Source organism: Argentina silus, assembly GCF_951799395.1.
Source record: "Argentina silus genome assembly, chromosome: X".
In the NCBI taxonomy this organism is placed as follows: domain Eukaryota; kingdom Metazoa; phylum Chordata; class Actinopteri; order Argentiniformes; family Argentinidae; genus Argentina; species Argentina silus.
The window spans coordinates 11,791,446-11,819,425 of NC_139653.1; the positions used below are offsets into that span (position 1 = coordinate 11,791,446).

The 27,980-nt window shown below is 43.9% G+C and overlaps 1 protein-coding gene across 1 annotated transcript; it reads right to left on the reverse strand.

Annotated features, from left to right (window-relative positions):
- Positions 1–488: 488 nt before the first annotated feature.
- Positions 489–27,840, reverse strand: psme4a (proteasome activator subunit 4a). The gene is made up of 47 exons (XM_083696377.1): positions 27,360–27,840; positions 24,695–24,835; positions 24,303–24,419; positions 22,040–22,084; positions 20,329–20,478; positions 19,463–19,526; positions 19,276–19,350; positions 18,815–18,937; positions 18,605–18,697; positions 17,414–17,679; positions 16,869–17,055; positions 16,688–16,777; positions 16,527–16,591; positions 16,289–16,439; positions 16,108–16,206; positions 15,820–15,889; positions 15,627–15,694; positions 15,303–15,518; positions 14,136–14,293; positions 13,864–13,959; positions 13,523–13,578; positions 13,320–13,376; positions 13,146–13,201; positions 12,765–12,863; positions 12,586–12,648; positions 12,388–12,483; positions 12,050–12,181; positions 11,667–11,876; positions 11,303–11,439; positions 11,036–11,089; positions 10,814–10,943; positions 9,427–9,508; positions 9,067–9,220; positions 8,845–8,914; positions 8,612–8,737; positions 8,363–8,515; positions 6,771–6,875; positions 6,567–6,658; positions 6,354–6,485; positions 5,980–6,188; positions 5,780–5,865; positions 5,085–5,213; positions 4,705–4,860; positions 2,584–2,746; positions 2,256–2,389; positions 1,988–2,128; positions 489–1,746 (listed from the first exon to the last, which is right to left on the reverse strand). The coding sequence occupies exons 1-46, from the start codon at positions 27,554–27,556 to the stop codon at positions 1,994–1,996; spliced, it is 5,487 nt and encodes a 1,828-aa protein (XP_083552503.1). The 5' UTR covers positions 27,557–27,840; the 3' UTR covers positions 489–1,746; positions 1,988–1,993.
- Between the last annotated feature and the right edge of the window lie 140 nt (positions 27,841–27,980).

Here is a 27,980-nt window from a genome sequence, read left to right on the forward strand (position 1 = left end):
GTCTCTATCCGTCTCTATCCTATGGAATAATAACCCCTGAACCTTGTGAGGTAAAGTAGGTAGGCACCCAGTATTGCGGTGGTCATCATAGGATGATGAGGGTATTATTGTGGCGTGTTCACTGGAGGTCAATAATGGCCTTATTCAGGCTGATATATTATTATTATGACATTTATTGGCTGAGGTAATGTACCATCCATAAGTGTTGACAGAATAGCCAACATGTTTAATTTTGGTTTTGTAGTCCAGCAATTTGGACTTGAAATCAAATTATAAATATGTGGAATAAGTCCAGAATGTCACCTTTTATTTGAGGGTATTTTCATACATATTTCTATTTTACCAAATATCAAGCACTATGTACAGCAGTCCTTTCATTTGAAAAAGCCATAGTCATTTGGACAAATTAGCATATATTAAAGTAGTCTAAAGGTTAGTATATGGTCCCATATCGACACATAAATAAAGGAGTCACAATGTAATGCTTTGTTACAAACAACCAATTTATTTATTGTTTTCTTCATTAAATATAAGCAAATAGTACATCTAAAAAATAAAAATAAATCACTGCAGTTTTGGCACTACACTATACAGAAGTGAGGTACTAAACTGAACAATGTTTCAATGAGACTAGTTTCAAGTCTTCATAAAAAAACAAAAAATAAAATAAGTCTCTCACACTAGGGTTTAAAAAAAAAAGAATAGTGAATAATATTGAGGAGCAAAGGGAAGAGGGTGCAACACTAATGTGGACAGGCGATTTAGTTGTTCCTTGGGTGTTTAGACGCATGCCATGTTAATCAAACTGCGCTCAGAACTACACAGCACACACTCACACAACATGGCCTTGGGAGCGGGAGAGAGTGTACACACACACGCACGCACACACACGCACGCACACACACACACACACACACACACGCACACCTCTACTGCATATAGATTATTGCCCATGCGAGGGCAGATGAAATCAAAAAGTCCATCACTAAAGGTGAACAACCTACTCACAAACCAAATCATCACCAGCAACAGTTCTTTCACTGAAAAATAAAACATTAGCACTTCAAATAAATAAATAAATACATTTTTGTGCATTTATATTATATACACATGTTATATGTACAATAAATATGCATATATCATATGTAGATAAAACAAACACACAAACTTCATGTATGTGTGTGCCAGATTAAAATCTAATCTGATCTGAAACAAACTGTTGCTAAGAACACTATTGAAGGACAGCTAAATACAATATCCATCCTCTATTGGACATAATGTTGGCTCAGAGAGTTGATTCTCAAGGGATGTACTCATCAGAGTTGTATGGGAAACCTGCAGGTGTCGTCTTCAAGCATTCCACATAAACAAACACGCACACGCAAAAAAACGAAAGAAAACTGTACAGTAATATTACAAACCGCAGGCCAATCATCCCTGCTATGGTTAAACCTTAAATATTAAGTATAGTAGAAATGTAAATGAACGCTAAATACATAAATACACAACTCTTTATTCCATGTCCCAGCCACCCCCTCCCCTCTCTCCCCTTTCCAGGTTTCCTTGGTCAGCAGGGACCTGGGAACTCTTTCCTCATGCAGGCTGGTGTGTTCAGTCAGTGTTCAGTCTGAGGACATCCCAGACTAATGCAAGTGAAAAAACTGTCAGGTGCCTCAAAGGCATTCCTCCTCGATAAAGAAAAACTAATATTTAAAAAAAATCTTCTTCTTAAAGTTGCATCAGGCTCTAAAGAGGAAACAAATAATAGTGAGATTCAGGATATGCTTTGTAGTATTTCAAATGTAGCTTGTACTGACATTTCTCCATTTGAGAGGGCTTACAGACAATGACTGAGCAGGTTAGGATGCGAACACTTGTGTACATGCATATGTGTATGTGTTTATTTGGGGTGTGGGGCAATGTAATGTAACTGCCGGGGGTGGGGGATGAGATAGGGGTTGAAAGCTGAAAAGTCAAATTGACATACCAGTGTCTAAGCGTAATAGCAGGGCGAGACCAGCAGGTCAGTCAGAACCAGCAGCTGGTCATCTGTGAACTGCTGCTTGTGTTCCTGCCAGTTGTCATGGTGAGTCCGGCGGAAGTTGGACAGAGTTTTCTTTACAGTCATCTGCAAGAGCACACACACAAGCAGAGATATTTAGGGAATTCGAGAAGTGTGTGTGTGTACAAGTACAGAAGACAGTGGTAGGAGCCTCTACCAGCCTCTAACTCTCCTGCTATGTATTTCTACTTACTTCTATAGGCTGTGTGTCATTGAGGTGGGCGCTCAGGTCCATCAGTAGCTGGGGCATCCAGGTGGGCACATCATAGGGGCTGGAGAGGATACACGCACTCAAGCCAAGTACTCCAGCATGGCGCCGCACAAGGTCTGAGAACAGGTATACAGCACACAGAGAGAGAAAAGGAAAGTACTAAAATGAGAGGGATCATTCAAGAGGTTTAACATGAGAGCAGTCCAGTCATGACAGACTAAAATAGAAAGAACTGAGGGTATCAAAGACAAACATGTAATTTGTGTATGCTAATGGAGTAGACAGTTGCCTTACGACAATGTGTCATTACCAGCAGAGGGGATGACGTCCACCACAGAGCCCAGTTCCCTCTTCCTCTTCTTGGGCAGCCGGGTCTTACAGAGAGCCTCAAACTGTGTCTGCATAGAGGCGTCCATGGACAGGAAGTTGCACTGCAGGAAGCCACTGAGAGTGGTAGCAGCCATCTCTCTCACCTGGGAGACAGAGGTGGAGGGGAGGGGGGCAGAATTGGAGGAGTTAGGGAAGGAGTAACTTTAATACAGTGATCGACACATTGACTAGCCATCCAGTGTTCCTGACCAGCAGAGACCTGGCCATGCATTGATAGAATGCAACAGTGTGGCCATATATGGAGCTGGCTCAGCATCAGCACAGACTCCCTCAGACAGACAGAACAGAACAGGGAAAGTGGGAGTTCATTGAGTGATTCAGTCTCACCCTTGAGCGCACAAAGGCTCAGGACTATTCTGAAGCTAGCTACAGTTGGGAGGAGGGGAGGCAGCTGCAGCATGGGCCTTTTGTGTTTCTGGATAGTCCTTTAGAAAACGATAATAAAGCTAGATGAAGAGAAATCCTAGCAATGTGATTTAGCAGATCATGAACACATAGTTCCTTAGTGAGGCTGGTTGAGAGTCTGTAAAGGTAGTGCAGATTACTAAAACCTGTGCAGCAGCAGCATGACAGATTACACACTAGTAGTAGGTGTAGAGGGACACACGCCTGACACCATATGGTCAGACCTTTGCACAACAAGCATTAACCCCAATCCCATCTTTCCATCAGCTGTAGCACTCTTAATCGTAACACTGTTGAGCCACACATCCATTTCAGCTGCATCCCACAAGCTTGCTGCAGATATTGAGATCCTGGGTGAACCAATTGATTGAATAACATGTGTTGCAATGAGACTGCATCAACCAGCGTAAGCATGGAATCAGGGCATATAATTAACTTTTTGGCCTAACAGCCAAGGTGGATGAGAAAATTCACCAGCCACTCAAGATTGTTTTACCAGCCACATTTTTTTTAAAACAATAAACTCTCTGCACAGAACAAACCTCCTGTAGGCTTTAAGTTGCGCACCTATCCCTGTGAAAATAAAGCTAAATATTTCCCCCTGCATGTTTTCTTGAAGTTTGACAGTTATGCTTTATTTTAGGTTGTAACCAGAGTTGTAACTGTTGTTGTAACTAAGAAAGCTCATAGACTCAGAGGTTTGTTTGAAAGTCAGGAGAAGCGTGAGATGTGCACCAGTTACAGTCAGCTGGGGGAGGCAGGAGCAGCAGGAGTGTTGTCACAGATGTTGAATCAACGGTGACCATAATTGCAGATCGCACTAGTTTCATTTTTTAAATTGAAGCATAGTATTCGCGAACCTTTGTTGGCTACCCGCCAAAGTGGCTGGTAAGATTTACAGATTTACCCACCAATGCCAAAATCTACCCGCATTTGGCGGGCATTAATCTTTGGCCCTGCATGGAGATGCAGTTTGACTGAATAGGAGGACAGACAGAAAAAGGCTACCTGCATCCACCCCCCACTTCTCATTTCCCACACTACACCCCTCTCATCCTCCTTGAATCTGAACGTTATCTCCATAGCAACACAATACTCCTGCAGCCTGCCGTTTCCATAGCAACAGCACGACGACGACGACGACGGACGGGGGAGTAGAGCAAGAAGGAAGGGGAGTGCTGAATCACTACAGAAGAGCTGTAGTAGAGACAGGAAGGGCACACACACACACACTTTTAGTGCCCGATTGCTCAGCAATTGCACAATCTTACCCACTATACGTTTTCCTTCTCCCACTCTTTCCTCTGTCAAAATAATATTATTTTGGTTTAACTATTGATTATATGTTTTGGTTTTACATTATGGCAGTAAAGGTTGGAGAGGCCGGCCAGCAATCGGAAGGTCTCTGGTTCAATTCCCACCTTCGGAGGTGACTGGAGGGTTGCTGGCATCATATCTAAGGTATCCTACCACCATTGCTGTTGTGCCCTTGAGCAAGGCACTTAACCCTAACTGGTCCAGGGGTGTCTGTCGGGGGCTGACCCTGTGCAAGAGAGCCCAGAGCTCGGTTCTCCCTAAGAGTGTGCTGTGCGTGTGCGCTGTCCCGGGGGTTGGGGGGGTGCATGTGTATAGCTACCTCCAGCTGCTCGTCCTCCAGCAGGGATATGACCAGCGCCTGCACGTCATTCACTGCTCCCTGGTCGCTCATGAAGGTGAACAGGTTGTAAAACACCATGATCTGGAGGTACGTCAGCACAGTGTACCGCGCGTGCCACGAGCTACTGCCAGCGATCTGCAACATAGACCATCACCCAGTGTCACAACCCAACTCACAGCATGTCAAACAATCACTTTGAGCTCAGCGATGGCATTTTTGAGCCATGTTTTGAACTTTATCTCATTTTGGGTTGTGAAAACAGAGGTTATATTAGAGTTCTTCAAGCAGAATGGAGAGTCGGTTGTAACTGTGTGTGTGTGTGTGTGTGTGTGGCAGAGATTAAAGGCTGAGTGACCCACCTCTTGCAGGGCGATCAGAACCTGGGGAATCTGCTCTGTATAGAGGAGCCCTTGGGACATCAGAGACAGGCAGGTCTTCGCATCCCTCTTCAGCTCATCGTAGCTGTCGTCATTTTCCACCGGAGCAATCTAAACCACCAGACAGAGACACGTCAAAAAAAGAGGCGAGGCAAAAAAAAAGAGAAAAAAAAAAGGAACACCCACCAAATGTGGGTAGATTTTAAAATCTTACCAGCCACTTTGGCGTGTAGCCAATTTATAAAAGAAACTAGTGCGATCCGCAATTATGGTCACCATTGATTCAACATCTGTGACAACACTCCTGCTGCTTCTGCCTCCCCCAGCTGACTGTAACTACTGCACATCTCACTCATGCTTCTCCTGATTTTCAAACAAACCCCAAAACAAACCAGGGAAAATATTTAGCGGTATTTTGACAGGGATAGGCGCTAAACTTAAAGCCTACAGGAGGTTCGTTCTGTGCAGGGAGTTTATTGGTTTAAAAATGTTTTGTGGCTGGTGAATTTTCTCATCCACCAGACACCTTGGCTGGTAGACCAAAAAGTAAATTTTATGCCCTGGTGTAAAGTGAAAGACCAATAGAGGGAGACTCATGACACTATGAGTGGGACTGACGCACAAAAAGACACCATCAGTGGATCCAAATGGCGGTTGGCTGTGGCGAGGGGACTCACCTTAAATAGTAGCGGCAGCAACTGGAGCTGCTCGGGAACAGCAGTAGAGAACGAGCGGCCGGCACTAGCCATGAGCCACTTCAGCACTGAAACAGTTTGAGAGAATAGTTACATGCTTGTAAACCAGCCTATAATGTTTTTCACATTTGTTATGTTTACCACCCACCAGCTCCATTAATAGGTTCTTTCCTGTGTCTCACCTGTTTTGAGCAGTTTGATGGCCTGTGTCCTCTCGTCCTGCTCTCCCACCTCGTTCTCCTCGACCACGTGGTTCTGGATCTCCTCGTCACCCTCAGTCAGAGGTTTTAGGCGGGTCAGGATGCGCTCTGTAAACTCAGCGATTCGTGGGGATGCCGTGGGCTGAGTGTATGGCAGGTTCACATCAATCATGAAGATGTAGGTGAGCACACTGGCAGGAGAGGGAAGGAACAAGAAGAGGAGATTGATGAGGAAGGTACTTGTATGACTGTGTGTGTGTGTCGGTGTGTGTGTGTGTGTGTGTGTGTGTGTGTGTGTGTGTGTGTGTGACTGGCAAGACAAATCAATGAGCTTTGGGTAAATAGGGAGGTCTCACCTGCCGATCCGCTCTCGTACATTCTTGTAGACCTGTGTGAGTTTGGGCTCCAGGTACTGTAGCAGTCTGTGGAGGAGCTCTGGAACTCTCCACTCCTGCTGAGCAAGGCCTCCCTGCAGCACATACAGACGACTGGGAGGGGTGGGGGGGTCAATACAAACTCAAACACAACAGGACATATTTGTCTATGTTAAGAATAAATATTCTACTCACCAGGCATCCACAAAGGAGCCTCCCTCCCCATTGACAGGAGACTCCATCAGCATCTCAAACAGCCAATGTAGCTTACGAGGGTCTCTGCTCTCCTGTACAACACAAATGCTAGTGTCAACGTGGAAGTGAGTAATGACACAGGTTAGACTGGTAGATAAAGAGACAGAGACACTAACAGATGTAGGAGAGAGGGGGGTCACTTACACAGGCAGTGGCAATGCAGGTGCCCCAGTCAGCATAGGTCTCTATAGTGATGTTATTCAGGGCAGTCCGGAGCAGTGGACACAGCACCTCCCATAGGCTGTTAACCTATAAGGACACATTGCCACGGGTAAGAGGTTAAGTACTTAACTCAGACCATGGTGTGTGTGTGTGTGTGCAGGGCTCCAGGCTAACTTTTGACATTGGTCGCACTGGTGCCACTAACTTTTTCAGTTAAGGGCACCAGCACATAGTTTGGTCGCACCCAAAAATATGCCCACAATGGTGGTTGCAGCTCTAACCTTTTAGTTTTTTTATTGATATACATATGCTATATTTGCTATTTAGTCACAGCACATGCAAATAACATCATCTGCCCCCTTAACCACAGTTCTTTCAAGCCAGTCTCTGCTCTGTGCCCCAAGACCAGCAAATGGTGGCAGCATAGAGTCCTACAATGACATCATGTTTGTTTGTCTTTTACATTAGGTAGCCCTACCCTAATAAATCATACCTAGACAGATAAAGTATCAAATAAAGTGCTGCATGTCTTATGTAAATATACTTTGATATACACACCTTGTGCGTCGGCATGCTGCACTTCAACGTGGCCTATCAGGATGTTGGTCGGTCTTCCCTTGCGAATGATAATACGCGCATATACAATCTCACATTATTTCGTTGATATATCGGTGTCACCATCTATCATGAAAGACAGGTAAGGAGACGCAGCAATTTGCGTAGCGGTCTTCTTTTTCAGGGTGTCCGCTATCGCTCCAATGAACTGGGCATAGCTGTCGTTGGTGTATGTTGGGTTTATGGACAATCCATTTTTCTTTTTAAGTAGTATTTGCAATTTCTTCCTTGGAGATGTTGTATGCCATGTTAAATTGTATGAGTCTGTTTCTTGCCGTTGAAACAACGCATGGAGGGTGGCAGCTCTGCTGTTCATACCGTCATTCATATCTGTCCATAGCGTGTGCCTTTTGCTGTTATTATGAACTTTGAGGGTCTCATGCTTGAATGTAGCTGCAGCTGTAAATGGTGTGTTGCTGCAACAGTTGGACCACATTGTTTACAGTAAACACAGTACATGTGCTTCATGTCTTTATCATACTAGCCAGGTGTATTCTTTAAGCCATTCGGGGCGAAACGGTATACAGTAGCAGCCTTTTTAGCTGCAGCTGGCTTTGGCTGTTCTACCTCTGGCTCTGTTGGTGTTATTTCGGGCTAGGGAGGCACGGGCACCGTAGGCCCAACGTTGGTAGACGTTCCGAAAAATGAGTTTATCGAACGGTTCATTTTCCAATGCTTGCTATGCTAGCTTCCTTTTCACGCTGAAAATGTTGTCATTGTCATTGTCACACACACACACACACAGCTGATATAGTGCATGGAGGATGATAAAGTAATGCACACAAATTTAGCCTACTGTTTGACCAAATCATGTTTTGGGGATACAAAAAGAACAAACATCTGGCCAGCTAGATTTCAGTTGCACTGAGAAGATCTAGTCACACTGGACAGATTATTGGTCGCACTGTGGAGCCCTGGTGTGTACATTCTGCCTGTGTGTTCCTTGACTTGTCTCCTACCTTGTTGTAGTTCCAGTGCTTGCAGCCCCTTATCAAGCCGGAGATGATCTCAGCGACGCATCGCTGCTTGCTCTCATGAGAATCTGCCACAAGGCGCTCCATGTGTGGCTGCAGCAGGGGCAGGAAGGCGTCGCCAAAGTTACGGAACAGCCCCTGTGAGCAGAGTGGAGGAGATGTGGAAATAAGTTATCACAGCCTCATGCCTAAATCTGACTGCCTGTGGGTTGGCCTGTCCTCTGGCTCTCTCACCTTGAAGAGGCAGAATCTGCGGGGGCTGAACTTGTCCTTGCCCTTGCGGTCCTCTAGGGAGAGGAACTCAATCAGCTGGTCGATGAAAACCGGGTCAGAGAAGTGATCGTAGATGATCTGCTCCCGCTGAAAGGGAACATATAACCACTATTTTATAATGTACCCTAGCTTGTGGATTCTATGTCATATGTAATAGCATAGGATGTTATGTGTGTGTGTGTGTATGCACAAACCTCAGACATCTCCTCTCTCATCAGGCTTTCTTTGGGCTGCTCTTCAGACGGTGCATATATCATCAGCTTCCTGGATTGAAATAATCAAATGAAAATGAGAGCTATCTTGATATATAGCCAGATGCAAAAACTAACACGGGCTAATGAAGGCAAAGAAGCTGGAGACGAGAGATTGGCAGACAAACAGGGTAGAAGACCGGTTTTCAGCTAGTGTGTAAATACCGTGGCCAGCTATAGTAACCCCAGTGGGTCTTCTCCACAAACTTGCAGCCCTCCCAGTCCTGCTGAGTGCGTGGTAGACGGCTGCTGTTATACTGGAGCCACTGGTTATCTGGCCTGTCCCCGGCTATCATACCGCCTGGCTCCTTCAGACCACCTGCAACAGGGAAGAGAGGAAGGAGAGAGAAGTGGTGAGACTACGTTGGGAAAGAAAAGAAAAGCTTTATAATGGAAACTAATATTTGTCATTTCACCCATTTCACAACAATGTAACCAAAGAGGCACGAGAGGCATTGTTTTGGACAGCATTGTAAAAAGTGGAATGCAACATAACAGGCTCTGAACAGGGTATAGATAACTCACAGAGCTCATAGGGGCTGACTGGCACTTTCTTGTGAGGCCTCTTGAGTTGCTTCATGATTCCTGCCACTGCTGATATTGCCACCTAGTGGAGAAATAATAAACTGAGTTAGAATATCTTCAATATGTAACTGCTTTATGCAGGGATGCAAACTGGTTAGGGGTGGAAACGGTGAGAAGAATGCGTGAGCTCATTTAATAGCTTTAAATAAGCTTTTAAATGATCATTTTTGGTGACTTTTAGGATTAGGGTATAGAAAGTTCTTACCCTAGAATGAAGGCAATTTAGCTGCAAAACTAAAGAGTTTGCAGAGGGGGCAATTACTCTGGTCCAATTCACAGGCTAAAACAATTAAAAGACTGAGCAAAATAAGGTACAAAACATTTATTTAATCAAGTGCTGCATCATTTACATTACAGGAACAATCTGGGATTTAGATGAGAGGACTGGAGGCACTGGCACCTGATCCACTTGTTTAACAAGCAACACACCTCACTTTCACCTAATTCTCTCACTCAGAAAATTAACCACAGAGAAAATTAAGTGTTAATGTTAGTGGTTAAGTGATGCTTTTTGCTTTGTGAGCGCGCAGTGGGGTGGCGGAATTGGGACAAATAGCCAAAATGCAAAGTGGTGCGCGGTGACAGAGTAGGCGCCTGCAACTGTAGGTTGCAGCGCATGACAAATATATGCAACGCTTATCAGAGCTGTTCATAGGCCTCCAATCATTTCATGCTCTTCACTCACACTAACCACCAAGTTATTCTCCGGTCAAAAGTAACCTGATTTGCTTGTTTAACAATATTTTCCTGTCCTTGATACTGTATATTAGGTTCAAAACATGGTGTTACAGTAAAACAGCCCGTTTGGCTCTGACGAAGGTATATCTTCTCATGTGAGATCATCCTCCATTCATGATGTGGCGATTACTATTCACAATTTATCGCATTACGTGAGCTCATTAGTGATCAAAATAATTTAAAAACACTTTCCAGAAAATTAAAATAATCCAATGATGGTTATTGTTGTGCGCGCTGTGAAATGTGCGCTGACAAATGTAAACAAACATGGATGTTTGCAAGTGCAAGACGCATATCCCATCCTTCACAGCTCTTGTCGCCACCTTGTGGTGGCTTTTGGCAACACTTCACACCGTGAAATTTATGCAGCAGTGGGACTTAGACATACCCCGCAGAAGTGTCGGCTTGGACCTATTAAACCTATCTACTGTCAGTGACCTATTTTGAACCTGCAAATTTCTCCGAAAGGTGACTAGTTTGCATCCCTGTTTATACTATAATGGTATCATAAAGGTTTTGTTACACAATGTGTGTCTTCATATACTGTGAGGTAGAGCAGAGTGTGAGGGTAGAGTGGGGCAGGGCACACCTTGCGAACCAGGAGGGAGTCGTGGTTGAGGCTTTCCACAAAGAAGAGTACAGCAGGTGAGGGGAGAGGGTGGTCATCTCTCAGCAACAGCGACAGGAACCCAATGGAAATGTGCTCAAACTTCCAGGGCCTGGAAACAGAGAGCAGGTAAGCTGTGCATATGGAAAAAACGTAACACATTCACACTCCCAAAACAAACACATTGAGACAAGGAGAACCTACATGTTCCTGTCATTGAGGCAGCCCAGAAGTTCACCCACCAGCTTCTCATATTTCCTAAAGGCGGTAGAGAACAGTGTTAGTTTATAAAGTGGATTACACTGAGGAATTTGTTCCACAATGGAACAGGCAGCCCTTTGTTACTGCGTAATTCACTCACATGGATGCATAGCAGTGAGCAATTGCTCACGTTTTTCCAAAAATGTGTGTGCCGTTGATTAATAATACTGTAGCTTTTTTCAGAGTGGTCTTCCTTTGGTGTTAACTCACTGTACAGAGTCTGAGTTCTTAGCCTCTTGTTTCCTGAGGCCTTCGTCCACTTCCTCATCTGAGGGAACAGCTTCATAGGGGACGGGATTCCCACAGGTCATGAGCTCCTTCGCCACAGCACGGCAGTCTACAGGGACCTACCGTATGGAGAGAGTGTTAGTCACAACCAGGCACACAGATGTCAAGGCAAGATTGTCCTTGTATCTACAAATCAGACAAAAGGTTTCAAAAGTTTCAGACAAAGGTCTAATATTTTAATCTCCTCACCTCTTCTCTTGAAGCCAAGTGTATGATCAACACAGGCTAAAAAAGCTAGAGTTTATGTATCTACCTATGTGGGAGTTTAGAGAGGGTTCACACTTACAGCGAAGTCAATGCCGATTGTCTCATACTGGCGGTGTACTTTGTCGGCAAGGTCGTCAAAGAGACGTACGATGGAGGGCTTCTCCAGGGACATGGCAGAGCTGAGGCCAGAGCGTACAATAGCCGGCCACGTCAGAGAAATGCAGTCCCAGTCATGTAGGTTAGCCAGGCATACGCCACTGTGGTTCCCCAAGAGACAGTACAAGGCACCCTGAAGAGGGAGAAGGGACAATAAAGAAGGGAGCAAGAAAGGTACATACAGTACATAAAGGTGGACACCTGCTGCACAATTTAGAACACCTACTGCTGTTTTACTCATAAAACATCCATTATTCTTTGTCTTGCTAGGGGTGTGTTGTCATGAGAGAGACAGGGCTATCGTACTTTGAATTGTTGCTGTGTGACTTTGTTGTGGTTTGGTTCCAGGAACTCCAGCACACGGGGGATCAGGTCTCTGCAGCAGAAATTGTAGGTTCCTAGGGCAGTGAACAATACGCTCTGCGCTCTGCTCCGCACCTGGCAAACACAGGAGGGGGAATAGATACAGTTCATACAGTGACAGAAGGCTAGAGAAGCAGGGACATTACATTGTCTGTGGTGTGTGTGTGTGTGTGTGACATGTAACTGTGTGTATTGTGTTAAAAAACAGGTGTACCAGCATTTTCACTGTGCTCATGTGGTGTATATGAGGCTAGGTGATACTGGTGGTGTACTGGGCTCACCTGACTGTAGGTGCTCGTGGACAGCCTCAGCAGATCCTTCATCAGCTCCTGGTGAATGCTTCTGTATTCACATCCCTCCACCGTCAGCTTACGCAGCTGATCAAATAGATGTTTAAGTTATTGAGCTGAAAGGAACACAGCCAGGTCCTGACAGCAGCAGACACAGAATGGACTGACTAGAAAAAGAGCAGCCTGTACCTCGTGCTGTAGCATGACTCTGTCGATGAGCAGGGCTCGGATGTGCTGCTTCCTACCATGAAGCTACAGAGAGAAAACGGAAAGAGGAATTAGTAACTCCAGTCTAGACCATCTGATTACACTGATTACAAACAAGCACTAAATCAGCCAAACTCTGGATGCTGCCATATATCTCTCACCCTGTTCTCCATGGACTTCTTAACCAGGTTGAAGCTCTTCCAACGGGAGTCAAACTCATGTTTGTGAGAGCCTTTGAAATGCAGCAGGTCACTGATGATCTAAACGAGAGCCATTACAGTCAAATGCGCTTAACATACACTGATGGAAACACTGAAGGAACATAATAACACTTTCACTTCAATAATAGTTATGATAGAGTAACTATCATTATTAAATATCAGTTTAATTTTCTCTGAAATGTTTATATAGTGGCGGAGCAAAGCCAATAAGGGGGCGCAGCACCCCTATTACATTCTTTGGGGAGAACCCTGCACATGATGTACACGATGAATTAACAGGTAATATGGTAACATTTATACCTGCCTCTCATTAATGCCTACCTTGATTATGGAGAAGAGAGACTTGGTGTCATCCTCAGAGTGTTCCAGGATGTGACCTGAAGAAAACATTGTGATAAGAGTTGGTTGTATGTGAACTTCATATTAGGTGGTGGGTTGTGGTTATTAAGACAGAGGTGAGATGCTGAGTGAAAGACTGAAGGGACAGTCACTTACGAAGCAGCTGCCTCATCACTCTGCAGATGACATCTCTGTAGTTCTCTCTGGACTCATCTGTAGGAAGACAAGTATTATGTTAGCCCATCCATCACACCTTGTAAACCCAAGGACTACTTTGTTACAAAAGCATCCATTTAAATATCACTGTCAGAAGATCATTCTCCTGCCTTTAATCTACCTTTAACAGGACTATTACTCACCATACGGCATCCCTGTGTAGAGGCGGGTCTCTTCCAGATTCACCATGCTATGAACCCTGATGGGAAGAGCCAGGTTAAAGCCAGGTTAAAAGTGTAACCGAAATACCGCCTTCTAGACAGAGTATAAACCCTAACCCTGTCTGTAAATCGTCGAGTGCATATGTTTCAAAATGTGAAAACAAGTGACTTTGGACTGATCTGTGAAAATAGAAAACTACACTTAGAAGTTGATGGATTTGGATAGATTTAGTGTGTTACATGGACAAAATGTAAAATGAAAAAAAGTGAGTGTGGATGGAGGATCCATGCTTGAGGTAGGAGTGTGCAAATTATTTACTTACAGTTTAGAGATGGGCTCGCCTGCCAAGGGGGGCAACAGACTTCCAGCTCCCAGAAGGCAGTGCTGTACGATAGCCAGGCTCTGCAGGACATCATCTCTGAATAATGGAAGCAGACCCAGTCACAAACCTCACCACACATTATAGAACACAACAAAACAGCCTGGACTTAAAAAGAGTTCACTTCCTCTGGTTGTACTCCAGCTCAGGATGAGCAAAGCCTTACACCATACTCCAGACTCCCAACTGCACTGTGACATGCTGTTTGTGTTCACCTGGTCATGTCCTTCTCCCCCTGGGCGTATCTCTGCAGACGTTGAAGCTCAGGCTGTAGGATCAGGTCCAGCACGTAGAACACAAAGGCTGTCTCCTCTACACTGGGCACATGCCACTGGATATCCAGGTTCCACAGGTCACCAGGCCGACCCCAGTCCTGTGCAGGTAGAGAGCAGAGCCAAACAAAGCTGTGAGAATAACACTCACAGAGAGCTACCTAGACACTCCATTCCTCAGAGATGGGAAGGGAATAGGAAACATTGATTGTGGATGGGGATTGTAATGGGAACTCTCTTCAAATCTTACAGCATGCTTTCAGTGCTTGGTTGAAAGTGATCCAAAAATATGACTTTGTTATTGGGCCTAAAACTTGGACTTAGTGGAAGACTAAAATCAAAACGTCTCAAGTCCCCTTCAGAGAGCTGGGCAAGACCCGCAAAATGTCAACGTCATAAGGTTACCTGCCCTCCTGACCTTAACATTGTGTCATACATTTCTCAAATCCTTGTTTAAAAAAAAAAAAAGGTCAACAACAACATTAAGGCAACATCCGTCACTGAATCCTAAAGATGGAAGCACATGGTTCTAAATAAAGCTTAAATCTGTATGTAACACTGCCTGCAGGCTTGTACTACTGACGCTGATTCTAAGAACAGCAGGCAAGACACCTTATCTGTCCTCCAGTGCCAAAGAGACATTAATCCAGCCGAGAGCCCGTCCTCCATGCCTCTACTGGGGAAGAAACATAATAGGATCAGAGTAAAGGCCCTTTACACTGACTAAATGGCCTGGGTTGGGAGAGCAGAGTGAACAAGGGAGGGAGGGAGGAGGGAGAACAGAGGAGAGTTGTGTAACTGTCTGGTCTTGTTTCTCTGACACACTTTCTTTCAAAAGACCACTGATGACCACTTTATTTGTTATTCATGAGGTGAGGTCTGGGACAAAAAAAAGTTATACCCAGAAACAGATCTAGGTCAGAATACCACAATGTATATAACTGGCATTGAAGTACCAGGTTACTGTTCGGTGCATACAGCATGTTAGAAAGTAGTTGCATCCCCTTTGTTGAACATACAATTTGACTTTGAACACTTCTCCGTTTATAGGAAGTGTTGAGTTGAAATACTCATCGTGGAAGGTTACAGTGAGTATCTTGAGCCTAGTACCTTGATGGGGTGGTAGTCTTGGATTTGTTTCTGGAAGCCTCCTGGTACACTGCAGTACTCAGTGGGGTAGATGAGCGCAGTGGAGCGCAGGATGTGGTGCAGCAGGTTGCAGGCCAGAGTGTAGCCCTGCTTACACTTCAGATGGAGTGTCAGCTGCAGAATTTGGACTAACTGAGTGCTGTAGGGCAGGATCTTGTCCCCATCTACACGAGTGACCTGAGGAGGGAATTCAGAAGGCAAGATGAAGAAGTATGTTTTAAGAGGACGTCAAGATGAAGGGCAGGGGAAATGAGAATCTCTTGGCATTAATGAATGTGACCTCACCTCTGACAGTAGTTGAAGGTTCCATAGCAACTCCTTGTCAAGCTCCTCCTCGCTCAACACCTCCTCATCTGAAAATCAACAACAAACAGCATGTCAGAGAGAGCAAGAGACACTCTACACAATGATTCACACTTCTAACCAAGCCCACCTCTGATCATTAACCTAAAGCTGGTAGTGATGAGTGAGCACTTACTGACAGCGATCTGGTTTATGGCATTGCAGCAGTGTGGCACAAACAGCTTCAGAGACTCTGCCGGGTGACACTGAAACACACAAACAATAAGTTACACAGGGCAGTTCCTCACTTGGGCAGTTCCCTGAGCAGTTCCTCACTTGAGCAGTTCCCTGAGCAGTTCCTCACTTGAGCAGTTCCTCACTTGAGGCCTTTGAGCAGGTTCATGTTTTACATTTTACATTTATGGCATTTAGCAGATGCCTTTATCCAAAGCGACTTACAACATATTTGGTTGGGGCGACTCACCTTAGATGTAGCTCTGCACATGTCAGCCACCATCCTCCCTGACACACGAGTCTCGAAGATGTTGGTGGTGGCAAAGTTGAACACCTTCTGCAAAGCCACCTGAGAAAAGAACACAGACAGGTTATTATTATTAAGGGGAAAGTGAATGTAAGCCATCAGTGTGTGTGTGGGCATGTCTTACCTTGAAGATGTCTAAGGAGCACTGTGTGAGGATGGTACTAAAGGTAGAGGACAGGCCCAGCTCCACCAGGCTCTCAAGATGAGTCATCTTCTCTGTCTCCGTCTCCTCTCGAGTCTGCTCCAGAGTACTGCTGTCTATCAAGGCAAAGCACCTGCACAGAGACAAAGACCATGTGAACTTTGCTGACACAAACATACACATATACACCTGAGGTCTGTATCAACTCCATTCTTCATACCTGTCCATGAACAGAAGAACAAAGTCCTCAAACTCTGCTGAGGCTGAGCACATTTCTCTCTCCATCTGAGAGAATGAGAGAGAGGAAAGGGGTTAGCAGGAACATGCAGGCACCCAGAGGAGCACAGTCAATTGTGCAGACCACGCGAGAGTGGCACTCACCTCTGTCAAGTCAGTCCTTTCGTGAACAGCAGATGAACAATCCACCAAAGGCACAAGAGTTGCAAACGTAGCAATAAATTGGAATGTTATCTGCAGGAGGGAAAGCAACATTTCAATACATGGCCATCAGACACACAAACAAAGATCCCAAACTACACATTCTAAAAAGTACAGTACCCACCATGCACTTGCTGAAGTCATTGGGATCGACACCTGGCAATGCCCTCATGAGGAGGGGCAGCATGTGAGTGGGGCCCTCAGGGAAGCGCTGGCCTCCAGACACCAGGCTCCGTGCCACGCCAATCATACAGCTGAGAGTGGCTGTCAGCTGATGGGGCTCAGTCAGTGTCTCCATTGCAGGGTATGTCCTGTAAAGGAAATTTTAACACACTTATGATTTTTGTTTAAACTAGCTTGATAGGGAAGTTAATACGAGACCTGGTCATTATGTAAAATATGTTCAAATACTTGAGCTGTGCTTGATTCATTTTACCCGGTGCAACATTGGAACCAAAGGAACAGTCCAAAAGGTACAAACTCAAAGCTAAGTCAAGCGTACCTAAATACGATATATAATAATACTAATATTACAGGTCATTTTGGTTCACATACACCATTCCTTTAATGCCAAATCGTATTTCAACTACACACAAGCACTCAATAGAGTAAGTGCCAAACCTCCCTTCCAATCCTTCCCTCTGTCACTCTATTCCTGGAAACACTCACTTCTCCAGCACTGGGGGGATAACCAGCTCAGGTCTCAGCAGAGCCAGGTTCTGCAGGGCCTGTGCTGCGTCTAGACTGCCTGTCTTGCTGAACATGGCCAACAGCACCGGCTGCATCATGCTCTCTACAAAGTCTGTGATGTCTTGCTCTGTCAGCTTGTGGCTGTCCGGCACGGGTGTCAGCCATGTTGGCTTCCTGTAGCGCTCGCGGTGCAGCCGCCGCACCACGCTGGCCGGGAGACGCTGCAGGAGCTTCATCAGCTTCATCTGGACATGAGGACAGAGGGACAAATACAGGACACAGGGGTGAGAGACAGGTGGACACTGTGTTCATGTAGTCTGTACGTATGAGAGACAGAAGGTGGTGTGTGTGAAGCACCAAGAACAGTACAGAACACCAAAGACATACAGAGACACAAACCAACACCCTGTGACCACAGCATTGTCATCACACCCATTGGGTACAGCTCAGGGGCATGACAGACCTGGTTTGCACTAATCTATGTATTCATAACAGTAAAATCTTGCTTTATTTCACATGGGGTTATCTCAGCTATCTCAGCTTATGCAGTGACATAAGTACATTCCTGCATTGCAGAAGTGACATTGAAATTGAGACTTGAAATCTGTGTCAGAAATCCAGCTCCGTAGGAGGGGGATATGACAATGAAGTGAGTATGTTTTTGACTTCTCTCAGGAAGCAATGGTGCTTCAGTGGCGATGGAATTTCACAAAACACAGGTCTTATTTATTTTAGTAAGTGGTTCTACCTACAGTAGCTCATGCTACTTTGATATTGGACACAACAGCAGGTCTGTTTACATTCACTTACTGTGCAATACATTCAAGAAGGAGCACATCATGAGTTGAGTTTCCCCAGCAACAGTGCAGGGTCAAAACAAAACTCCCCTGCCAAAAATAAAGGTTTGTGTATGAAGACAGCCTGTTGGCCAAGTTGCTGGTTTAATGACGGGGGGAGTTCCTAGAAAAAGAATGGCATGTGACCATGATAACTGGGTGACCTTTTACAGCACTGCTGCAGTCTCTCCCACGTCATGGCATTATTTCTGAAGTAGGGACGCAAAATCTGAGCAAGACCGGCACGGTTTGCTTTATGAATGTCCTATGTTATATGTTACCGCCATCTATGTTCTATGTTTCCGCCATCCACAGGGAGCAACAGATAACTCACCAGCCAGCGGCCATGGTTGGAGGGGTGGAAGAAGGATGTGATGCTGTTGAAAAGACCACTGAGCTGTGCTTGGGCTTGCTTACTGGGTCCTCCCTGTCACAAAACAACAGTCCACAAACACACTGCTTTACAACGTGAAAACAGGATCATTCATCAATCCATTTAGCAAGACAAGCTATTTAAGTGGTCAAATAGACTCTCGGCACTGACCAGTAGAGATGAAACCCATAAGACCACATGGCCAATGTCATAGGCGTTTGTCAGGTATCTCTGGACTAACATCTGGCTGGTCCCCACTGGGAGATTCAAACTTCGCAGGATTCTTGTGAAGATCTGAAAATAATAAAGTGCAATGTAGTCAGATTGATGGGTCTACACATACCCTAATAATCTCACTTAAGATAGTTGTTGTGACATTTTTATGCATCAAAACATTCACTCAAGTCAAAAGACAATTATGCAAGTCATTTGCTACATTTGACCACAGGGAAGATCAACAAGGAAACTTGATAGGCAGCACTTGTGCCTGGTATGACATCCATGCCAACAGCATGATCACATAGGTTATAGGGGACAGAACAGCCCATTGAACTGACTTTGGTGTGGTGTAAAGTGAAGATGGTAGATAGGCATAACTATCCAAAGGTTACTGATGGAGGTGTCTTACTCACCTTGGGAATATAAGGGTCCCAGTCAATGTATCCGATGTTGTCATTGGCCAAACGGGCAAAAAGGTTGACAAGATGCTGCAAAAAAAGAGGAGAAATAAACTTTAACTGAGGAAAAATATTGTTGTAGCTATTACATATTCAAAACTACACAAGTGATTTAGCTAATTAAGTGAACGGTCACACTTACCACCTCCCAACCAGGAAGGTTCTGCACTGACACCCATAGGCTTATCATCTCATCAAACCACAACCTGTAGGAAACAAGATAAACAAGTGTACAGTAAACATGTTGTCCCCCACGAATGATGTAGAGCCCCTCTATAAAAGGACAGTGATGGAGAAACCTGTGAATGAAGCAAGATGTTTATTCATAAACTTTTTACAAAAAACTCTGGTTTGTGTTTGACGGTGCTGTGTCCCCACTGCGCACAGGAGGGCTTTTCTCTTGGTTCGATCACCTTCTGTGCCCAAAGAGAAAATAATTTGGATGCCATTAGGCTACTATTGTACAAAGTCTGTACTGATATAAGACGCCTTTACTTCAAACCCAACTTTCACCAACAGGCTAAGACAAAATATATGCATATTTCCATCAGTCTTGCTTCTTACAGCTTTGCATTGATTTCTCAAAATATTATTCCCAAATTCTTTAGCTAAAACAAAATATTTGTAGGTTATAAATAACAAAATTATTATGTTGTGCTTTCATGCAACATTGACATGCTAAGGCCCCTCTTCGTTAAATTGCAGATAAAAGATTTCCAGCAATATACAAAGACATGATTCATGTCTTTCCCAAGATTCTTGTGCAGCTAGAGAGTTTATTCAATGTGAAAAGACACTCAAATGTTCTCAGTTTTATACGGTACATTCTTTTGTTGAGGACATGGATTCTATACAGTACATGTATTATTGTCGCACAGGGAGTATCATGTTTTCGCATTAATCTGGAAACTCCTTATCTATCTTGTTTGAATTGGGACCCAAGTCTTGCAATGTGAAGGGAATACCCTCCCCTATAATGGGATATGTGGGGATTTTGTGGGTTCTCACTTAAAGCCCTTGTGGTGCAGCTCTGGGGGCAGGGTGGTGGGAAGAAAGAGCTCAAAGTAGCCAATGGCTCTCTGCATGGTGACATCAAAAGGGCAGAGCAGTGGCCGCCATTCCTCCAGCATCTCCTGAGTGGCCGACTCTGGGAAATACCTGCAGAATCACACAAAAGTCACAATAAACACATGATATTACCTTAAGTCTACTACACCAGGACACACAATGAGCAATGTTGCAGGTCACACAACCTGATCTATGGCTAGCAAAAAGTGTAGGCCTATCCTTTATGTTTTTTAGGATTTTTTTTTGCAGCTATGAAATCATCTTTGTATAAACCAGTATGAGTTTCAGTTTAGCTGATGGTTGTTCGTATAAAATAATGTAAGTTTAGCTCATGTAAACTCATGAGCAGTTTTGTGTGAAAACTTCAAACCTTCAATCAGAAGGGGCAGAGCTGTGAAGGGCTTGATTAGTCAGAAAGAGAGAGAGAGAGAGAGACAACATCTCTCCAACTCATACATGCGTTCATCTCCTCACGTTTGGACTATTGCAATGCCCTGCTCCTCGGCCTCCCCTCCCACCTGCTCAACAAACCCCACCCGCCATCACACCACCCCTGTACTCCAGGACCTCCACTGGCTACCTGTCCATCAAAGGAGTCCTGCTCCTCATTTACAAGGCCCTACATGGCTCTGCCCCAACATATCTGTCTGAGCATCTCATACCATACTGCCCCACCCGCTCCTTCCACTCTGCTGACTCTGGTCTCCACACTGTCCCCAGAACCAGACTCTGCACTGTGTGTGACAAAGCTTTCTCATCTGCTGATCCTTGCCTGTGGAATGCTCTCCCCCACAATGTCAGAGCTGTTGACAGTGCTGACTCTTATAAGACATTGCTAAAAAACCACCTGTTCAGGCAGGCTTTTAATGTATAGGGGTATATGTTCTGTGACTGTCCTCCTATATTTTTATTTTCATATTTTTTAAATGTAAAGTGCTTTGAGTCAATGGAAAAGTGCTATAGAAATGTAATGTATTATTATTATTATTATTATTATTATTATTATTATTATTATGTTACCATCCCATAGCCCTTTCCTCAGACTTGCCAACAGGCATTGGGTGAGTGCTGCTGCTGACCCTAAATCGCTCTCGTCAATGTAAGAGGAAACTCTCACCCAGACCATAATTAGATGAGATAATAGGATTACCAGCCTCAGTACAAATTGGGGAACTGAGCACCATCATTCACCTCTGACACAAACAGCAGCCACACTGCCTGTTATAACCCAGGGTTAGCACTTTGAGGCTTTTTTCCCTTTGCCATGATATCGTATCTGTATCGAGTATTGTGATACTGAACTGGTATCAGTATAGATGTTATCAATTCTAGTATTGTGACAAACCCAAGTCCTAAACAGTCCATAATTCAGCATCAGTCAGCAACCAAAATGTTTTTTTCTAATCCAAACACTCTTCTCCACAACTCCAATCCAGGTCTAGAATGCTGAAGTAAGCACAAACTGCTAACATACCATTTGCAAGCAACTTCTGATAATGACACACTAATTCATCAGGCTGTCATGCCCTGTTACAGGGCTTAACACAAGCCCTGAGTAAATGCAAACATGAGCTTCAGCAATTGAGTTCAGCAAAAACACATTTATATGACACATATTTCAAATAGGAAGAGGAACTAAAGATATACTTACGGTCTGCAGCTTTTCACAAGTGTTTTCAGCACATTCTCAACAGAGCTGGAAAGAAAGAGAGAGAGAGAGAGAGAGGGAGAGAGACAGAAAGAGATAATACATCAAAACAGACACAGTGAAATTAAGGGGACTGTTAATCAAACAATGAGCACACTGAACACACCAATGCAATTAGACCCAGTCTGACTGCATGCACAGCCAAATCATTCACATATCTGCTTGTACAGTAAACACTCATTAAAAGTAAGCAATGTGGGACAGGTGTGGGAAAAGGAAATTGAGGCACACTGGATTTACAAAAGGACCACAGAACTACATTGACTATGACAATGTGACTATTCCAGTCACATTCAACCTTTGTCCTGAATGGCTGCAGGCCTGTATAGGCCTACAGCATTTGCATAGTGACTGATTAACAGATGGTCCTGTGTCCAGTCATAATCAGAATATTCCCTTTTATTGATTTGTGTCTTGAGAGAACAGGGGACCACTGACAACTAAATATGTGTTTGCCTGCTGTTACCGTCTTTACCTGTTTTGGGATTTGTTACCATTCCACGGTTGGTTGTATTTGTGTACAATAAGTAGATATTATAACCTTTATAAATGGAGTTGTGACAGGAGTTTTCAGTGTCAAAAGCTTTGGACTGATATAACCCTGCTTTTAAGCTCACCAGTTACAAGCCCCTCCCCTCCCCACTCCACTCACACACACCAACTCAAGCCATGCCTGACCTGACTATCCCATTCTAATCTCCATATCATTCCAGACTCTTTCTACTTGTTTAATTCACTACATGGGAGGTAGGCTAGACACTGGAGTAACTTCTGCCAACAGCTCCTGGCTGTGCATCTCAGGACAGGAGTACTTCCCAGAGTTACTGCCCTTCTGCATCACACAGACCGCAGACAACCATCAAACTCATGCACTGCAAATTTGAAAGCGATGGAGATCAGTGTGCACTGAGATCAGAGATCAAGTGCACTGACACTACAGTAATAACCCTGGGGAACCCCAAACTCAGTGACCTTACGAATTTGACATGGGGCAAAACATCAGGTTCACACCACCACATGCCAGTAGGGGAGAAAAAGTGACAAGAGCTTCTGCACCCTGACCATGAGGAAGTTTCAGGAAGGATCAGGTGACTTCAGTGTGTGTGTGTGTGTGTGTGTGCTGGGGAAAAAGTGGGTAATGCAAAAACTCCAGTGCTGATAGTGGGTCAGGCACACGACCAAGTTATATGAATGGGACTATACAGGACGAGGGACAGGGGTACAATATCCGTTAGCTGCAGTGCGACAGTCTCCAATATGAGTGAAATGTTAACATTGCTTTGTTTATTTATTTTTCTTGTCAAGTCAAACAAGCTGCGTGGGGGTGTCCAGTGTGCTTTTTGGTTTTCACATGCAACATATAAATAACAAGTGCCTCAAAGGATGAAATCATAATAAAACACAAAGAGAAGTGTTGTCCTTACCACCTCTGAAACAATTTTATCAATATGTGTTTAGAGGAAGCACGAGGCCGTAGGAAACTGAATGTGAAAGGAGACAAAGGCATAAAAAAACACATTCAGCAAACTATGACAGCCAATCAATGTCAATATGAATTTTAAAAACATCAATTATATCTTTTGCACATTTGTACAGGATAGAATAATATCTGCTTTTCTTATAAGATTTTTTTTTACTTGATATTGTATGCATAGTGTCTTTCTATTTCTTATTATGCACAAAAGAGCAGGCGGTAGGCCATGGCAGCTAGCTTCTCTGATTGAGCCGATGGTTACGTGATAGTAAGGCTCTGTAATGACAATGTTCCCATAGCACCATACAAGAGCACCTCGCACTGCTTGCTGGGAGTGAGGGGTTGGAGAGGGAGGGAGGCGGGGGTTCTTATAAGCAACCTGAATGTGTGTTGGGTCTGGTGGCACAGACATTCCACTTTCAGAAAATACAACAGGGGGCATTCATAACAGAGGGATGCAGCAACAAGTTAAAGGGGGTACTGAGTGCTCAAAGATATTTTGAGGAGGGTAGAAAAGCAAAATTGAGTGCTCTATAGTTGAGCTGTTTGTTTAACTGTGTTCAGCTTGCCAAAGTACAAATTTGTAAACCTGATTTCCCAACAGAATATCTCTGACATAAGGTTGATTTCACAATAAAAACCATTTATACCACAACTAGTGATGAAGAGCTGTGTAGATTTAAGAGTGAAGTTCTCTCTAACAGACAGTGGGTTTAAAAAAGAGGGGCATACTTGGGGAACCAATTGAGGCCCAGGTGCTCTGTCTTGGAGTAGAGGATCCTGTCTTGCAGGTCATACAGTGGTCTCCAAGGCAACTCCAGGTCCTCTCGTGAAAGCAGCTCTCTTTTCCTATAGTGAACAGGCAAGTGAGTGGGGTCAAAATACAGCATTTCTACAAACAAGGCATCTCTCAAAATGTTTCACACGCAATTAAGCATCAGGATAACACTAGATCAGCAACTCTTTGAATAAGCAAATACACATTAACAAATATTTCCCTGTAGTATGTGAATTGGATGATTGGCAAAAGATGGCCTAGATCAGTTTTGTGTCTGCGTGCATGCTTGAGTGTTTCTTGTCTCGGTGGCAAAGGTGTGCAAAGCATTAGTGAAGACCATTCCTACTTAAGGAGGTTGATGAGCAGCCGAGCGAGGCCCTGCATCATGCTGATCTCCAGTTTGGGGATGGTGACCAGCTCGTAGAGCAGCTTGATGAACAACACATGGTCCTCCTTGCTGAACTTTCGGCCATACAGCCGCATGTACCTAAAAAAAGGAGAAGCAGTTTAAGGGGTAGAGTAGAGAGCAGGTTCGAAAACAAGTCGATGGTAACAATTAAAGGAGCTCAATATTGATTTGTTGACCAAAACTACAGTGTACCTCACAAATTTAGGTTAGCTGCTGTTCTACTACTTAAAGGAATTTTCTATAGTATTTTAGTTAGAAACCCTGTCTCGATGTCACTTTGGGGGACATTGCGTCCCTAGCTACTTAGTCAACTTCCAATAAGTTTCAAAGATTCATAAGTAGCCTAATCTAAGTAGTGTGGGCCAAGTTGTTCAGGTTCCTTACCACGTCAGTGAAGCACAAGCTTCAAGTCCATCATAATTATGTATTCAAATTAATATTTATTGTTTATAAAAAAAATATATATATATCTATAAATATATATATATGTTAATATTTAAGTCAAGACAAGTGAATAAACTGATTGAATACTCTTCAGGAGAGATGGGCCTATGAGTGCAGCCTTTAGGTGTTGCTGAGTTGAATGAGTCAAACACTTGGAATAGGCTATGGCTTAATTTTTTCTAAATCAAAGGGTTAATCAAAAGTGCCCAGGCAACTTTACACTTTACAATACTATACACACATCTGCTGGAGCCGGCATTAAATGCTCCTTGTTCATTGCAGAGAAGCCAATATACCTGTGGATAGAATCTAGGTCAGTTCTTGAGAGAAGAGTTTCCATCTCTCTGAGCCGGCAGTGGCTCAGTCCCTGGACATACAGTAGGCTATATCCCAACAGGGCATTACTTAGTTACGACAGATACAGATTAAGGTGAAAGATTGCACAGCACAACCAAATAAACGAGATGAAACATAATGTTGCAGCAGGGTGACGTGACTACATCATTGACATTCATCAAAAACAATAGCTCCAGAAAGGTATGACAGTAGTGTACTAGCTATCCACATATTTGTCTAGAATATACTTTCTGATTTGGGATAAAGCATGTTGAGTCAATTTCATACCATGGAAAATATGTGACACAGGGATGAAGACAGATTAACCAATATGGTAAAGTGCCCAACATAAATAACAAACATCTGATCATACACTTACATCATTCACTAACCCACTGACAAACTACTTGGAAAGGATTTCTTCATCAGATCATATTTCCAAACAGCCTAAGATCAATACTATTTTTAAATAGGGGTTCATGTCACATGGCTTCCAGTGCTTATGCAACACACATATTCAAATGACCACACACTCTGGTCCCCAGGTCATGATTGTGCAATTGTAGCTTTTGCTGTTTACATTCACATAGGCTAATCACTGCTGGTGGCCATTCATAAAGCAGCCATCTTCAAGAGGTTGTATGCAATAGCTACCTGTACACTCACATATTAAGCCCTAAAACGTCACATGCCCTTTCGCAATGTTTGAGGTGTGCTTCAGTATAGTTTTCTATGCATGTGGTTGTGAACGTACACAGTTAACGCCTAAGCCCACCTGACAGCTTTACTGAAGAACTTCCAATAATTACAACAAGGTTGAACTATTACACAAGATAAAGTGTCTTAGGTACGGAGCCTCAAACGTGTTTATCTTTGGAAAAAAACAACTCAAATAAGGTAACATGTTAGCTACAGTGACTAAGCAATCATGTGCCTCTTAGTCATTAGTCAATACCTTAGTGGGGTGAAGATGTGGTAGCTTTTGTTAAAAGTCTAGCATGTAGTTCTGGGTGTTGCTGCCTTTGCTTGCCACACTGCAAATTTGAAAAGGTGCATATGCTACGTTTTCTAATAGCACCAAACATGTGCATATCCTACACCTGAAAACGTTTTGTTTGTAATACAGCACTCTTCACTGAACGCTTTTCATCATGTGATCTCATTCCTTGATGGCTACTGATTTATCATGGCCATTTAGTACTATTTTAAAGCTAAAATCTACATACTGGAACTAAAATCACCGACTCTAGATGAAGCAGGTACTGTACGGTTTGGTTAGAGGGCCTACTACTAGAAGACAATATTGTTATCCAACTCATGAGTTAGCTAGCTAGCTTTGTGGTGCTTGACAGGCGGTGGGCCTATACAGTCAGTATGTAGCTAGTATGATGAGTCAGCTAGCTAGCTAAATTAGCTAGGCCCAAGATAAATAGGAAGACGGGGTAGCTGGTTAGCTAGCTGCTATGGAGCGAACTTTCAGCCCAATTTTGCAGCTAATTGCTATCTACATATTCCTGTTTATTTTCGGCCTATCTAGACTAGGTGGCTAACTAGCTACCTAATCCAAATCTTACTAGCCGCAACGCTAGCATGCTAGCTACATACATACACACACTCTCTCTCTCACACACACACACACACACACACACACACACACACACAGCAGGCCAATTCGAGTGACACTGTCGACCATAAGCTAACCTGTAATAGGCTACTAGCTATTAATAAAGCCACACTGTCAGACTTCAGCTGTATAACTAACGATACGATAGCAAAAACAAATGACTGGGCAGTAAGTTAGTGCTGACAGCTAGATACTTACGTGGAAAGTTTCCTTGTCCAAAACAAGACTCCCGGCCATATTTCTCGGAGCTGTACAGCCCGGCCCAAGTTTCCTTTGATTTTACTCAAAATGTCATTGGATTCCTCGTCTAATTTATCCGCGTATGGCAGAAGTTTGTTGTAGACAATGTCTTTTTGAGGGACAAATCCTAATGTCTCCGACACGTCTTTTTTCATATTACAATTTCCCAAACGTTTTTTAAGTTCTCTTCTTTGCTTGACAACCTTGCTGCGATGCTAGCGGCAGTAGACAGGTTGAAAGTGGCAGTGCTCGGCGTTGCCGTTGGATAACTTACTTAGCTGGCTATCTGTCTTTGTAGGTTACTAATAAGTTAATTTTCCGTTAGAAACACACTAAATAGTCATAATTTATCAGTGACATGGCCACATAAAAAGGTAGATGTTCGATTTAGCCTTAACTTAGACGCTTTCTTGAGTGAGCGCGTTGGCATCTAAAATGGGTTTCTTGTCATAAGAAATCCAGTCACTACCGTACCGGGGCTAGCTAGTATCTGCATTTCCAACGTTTCTGTGGCTTGAGTCCCGACACCCCACCCCCCCTTGTCTCCTCCCACAGATACTCTATGGTTACAGCAATTTC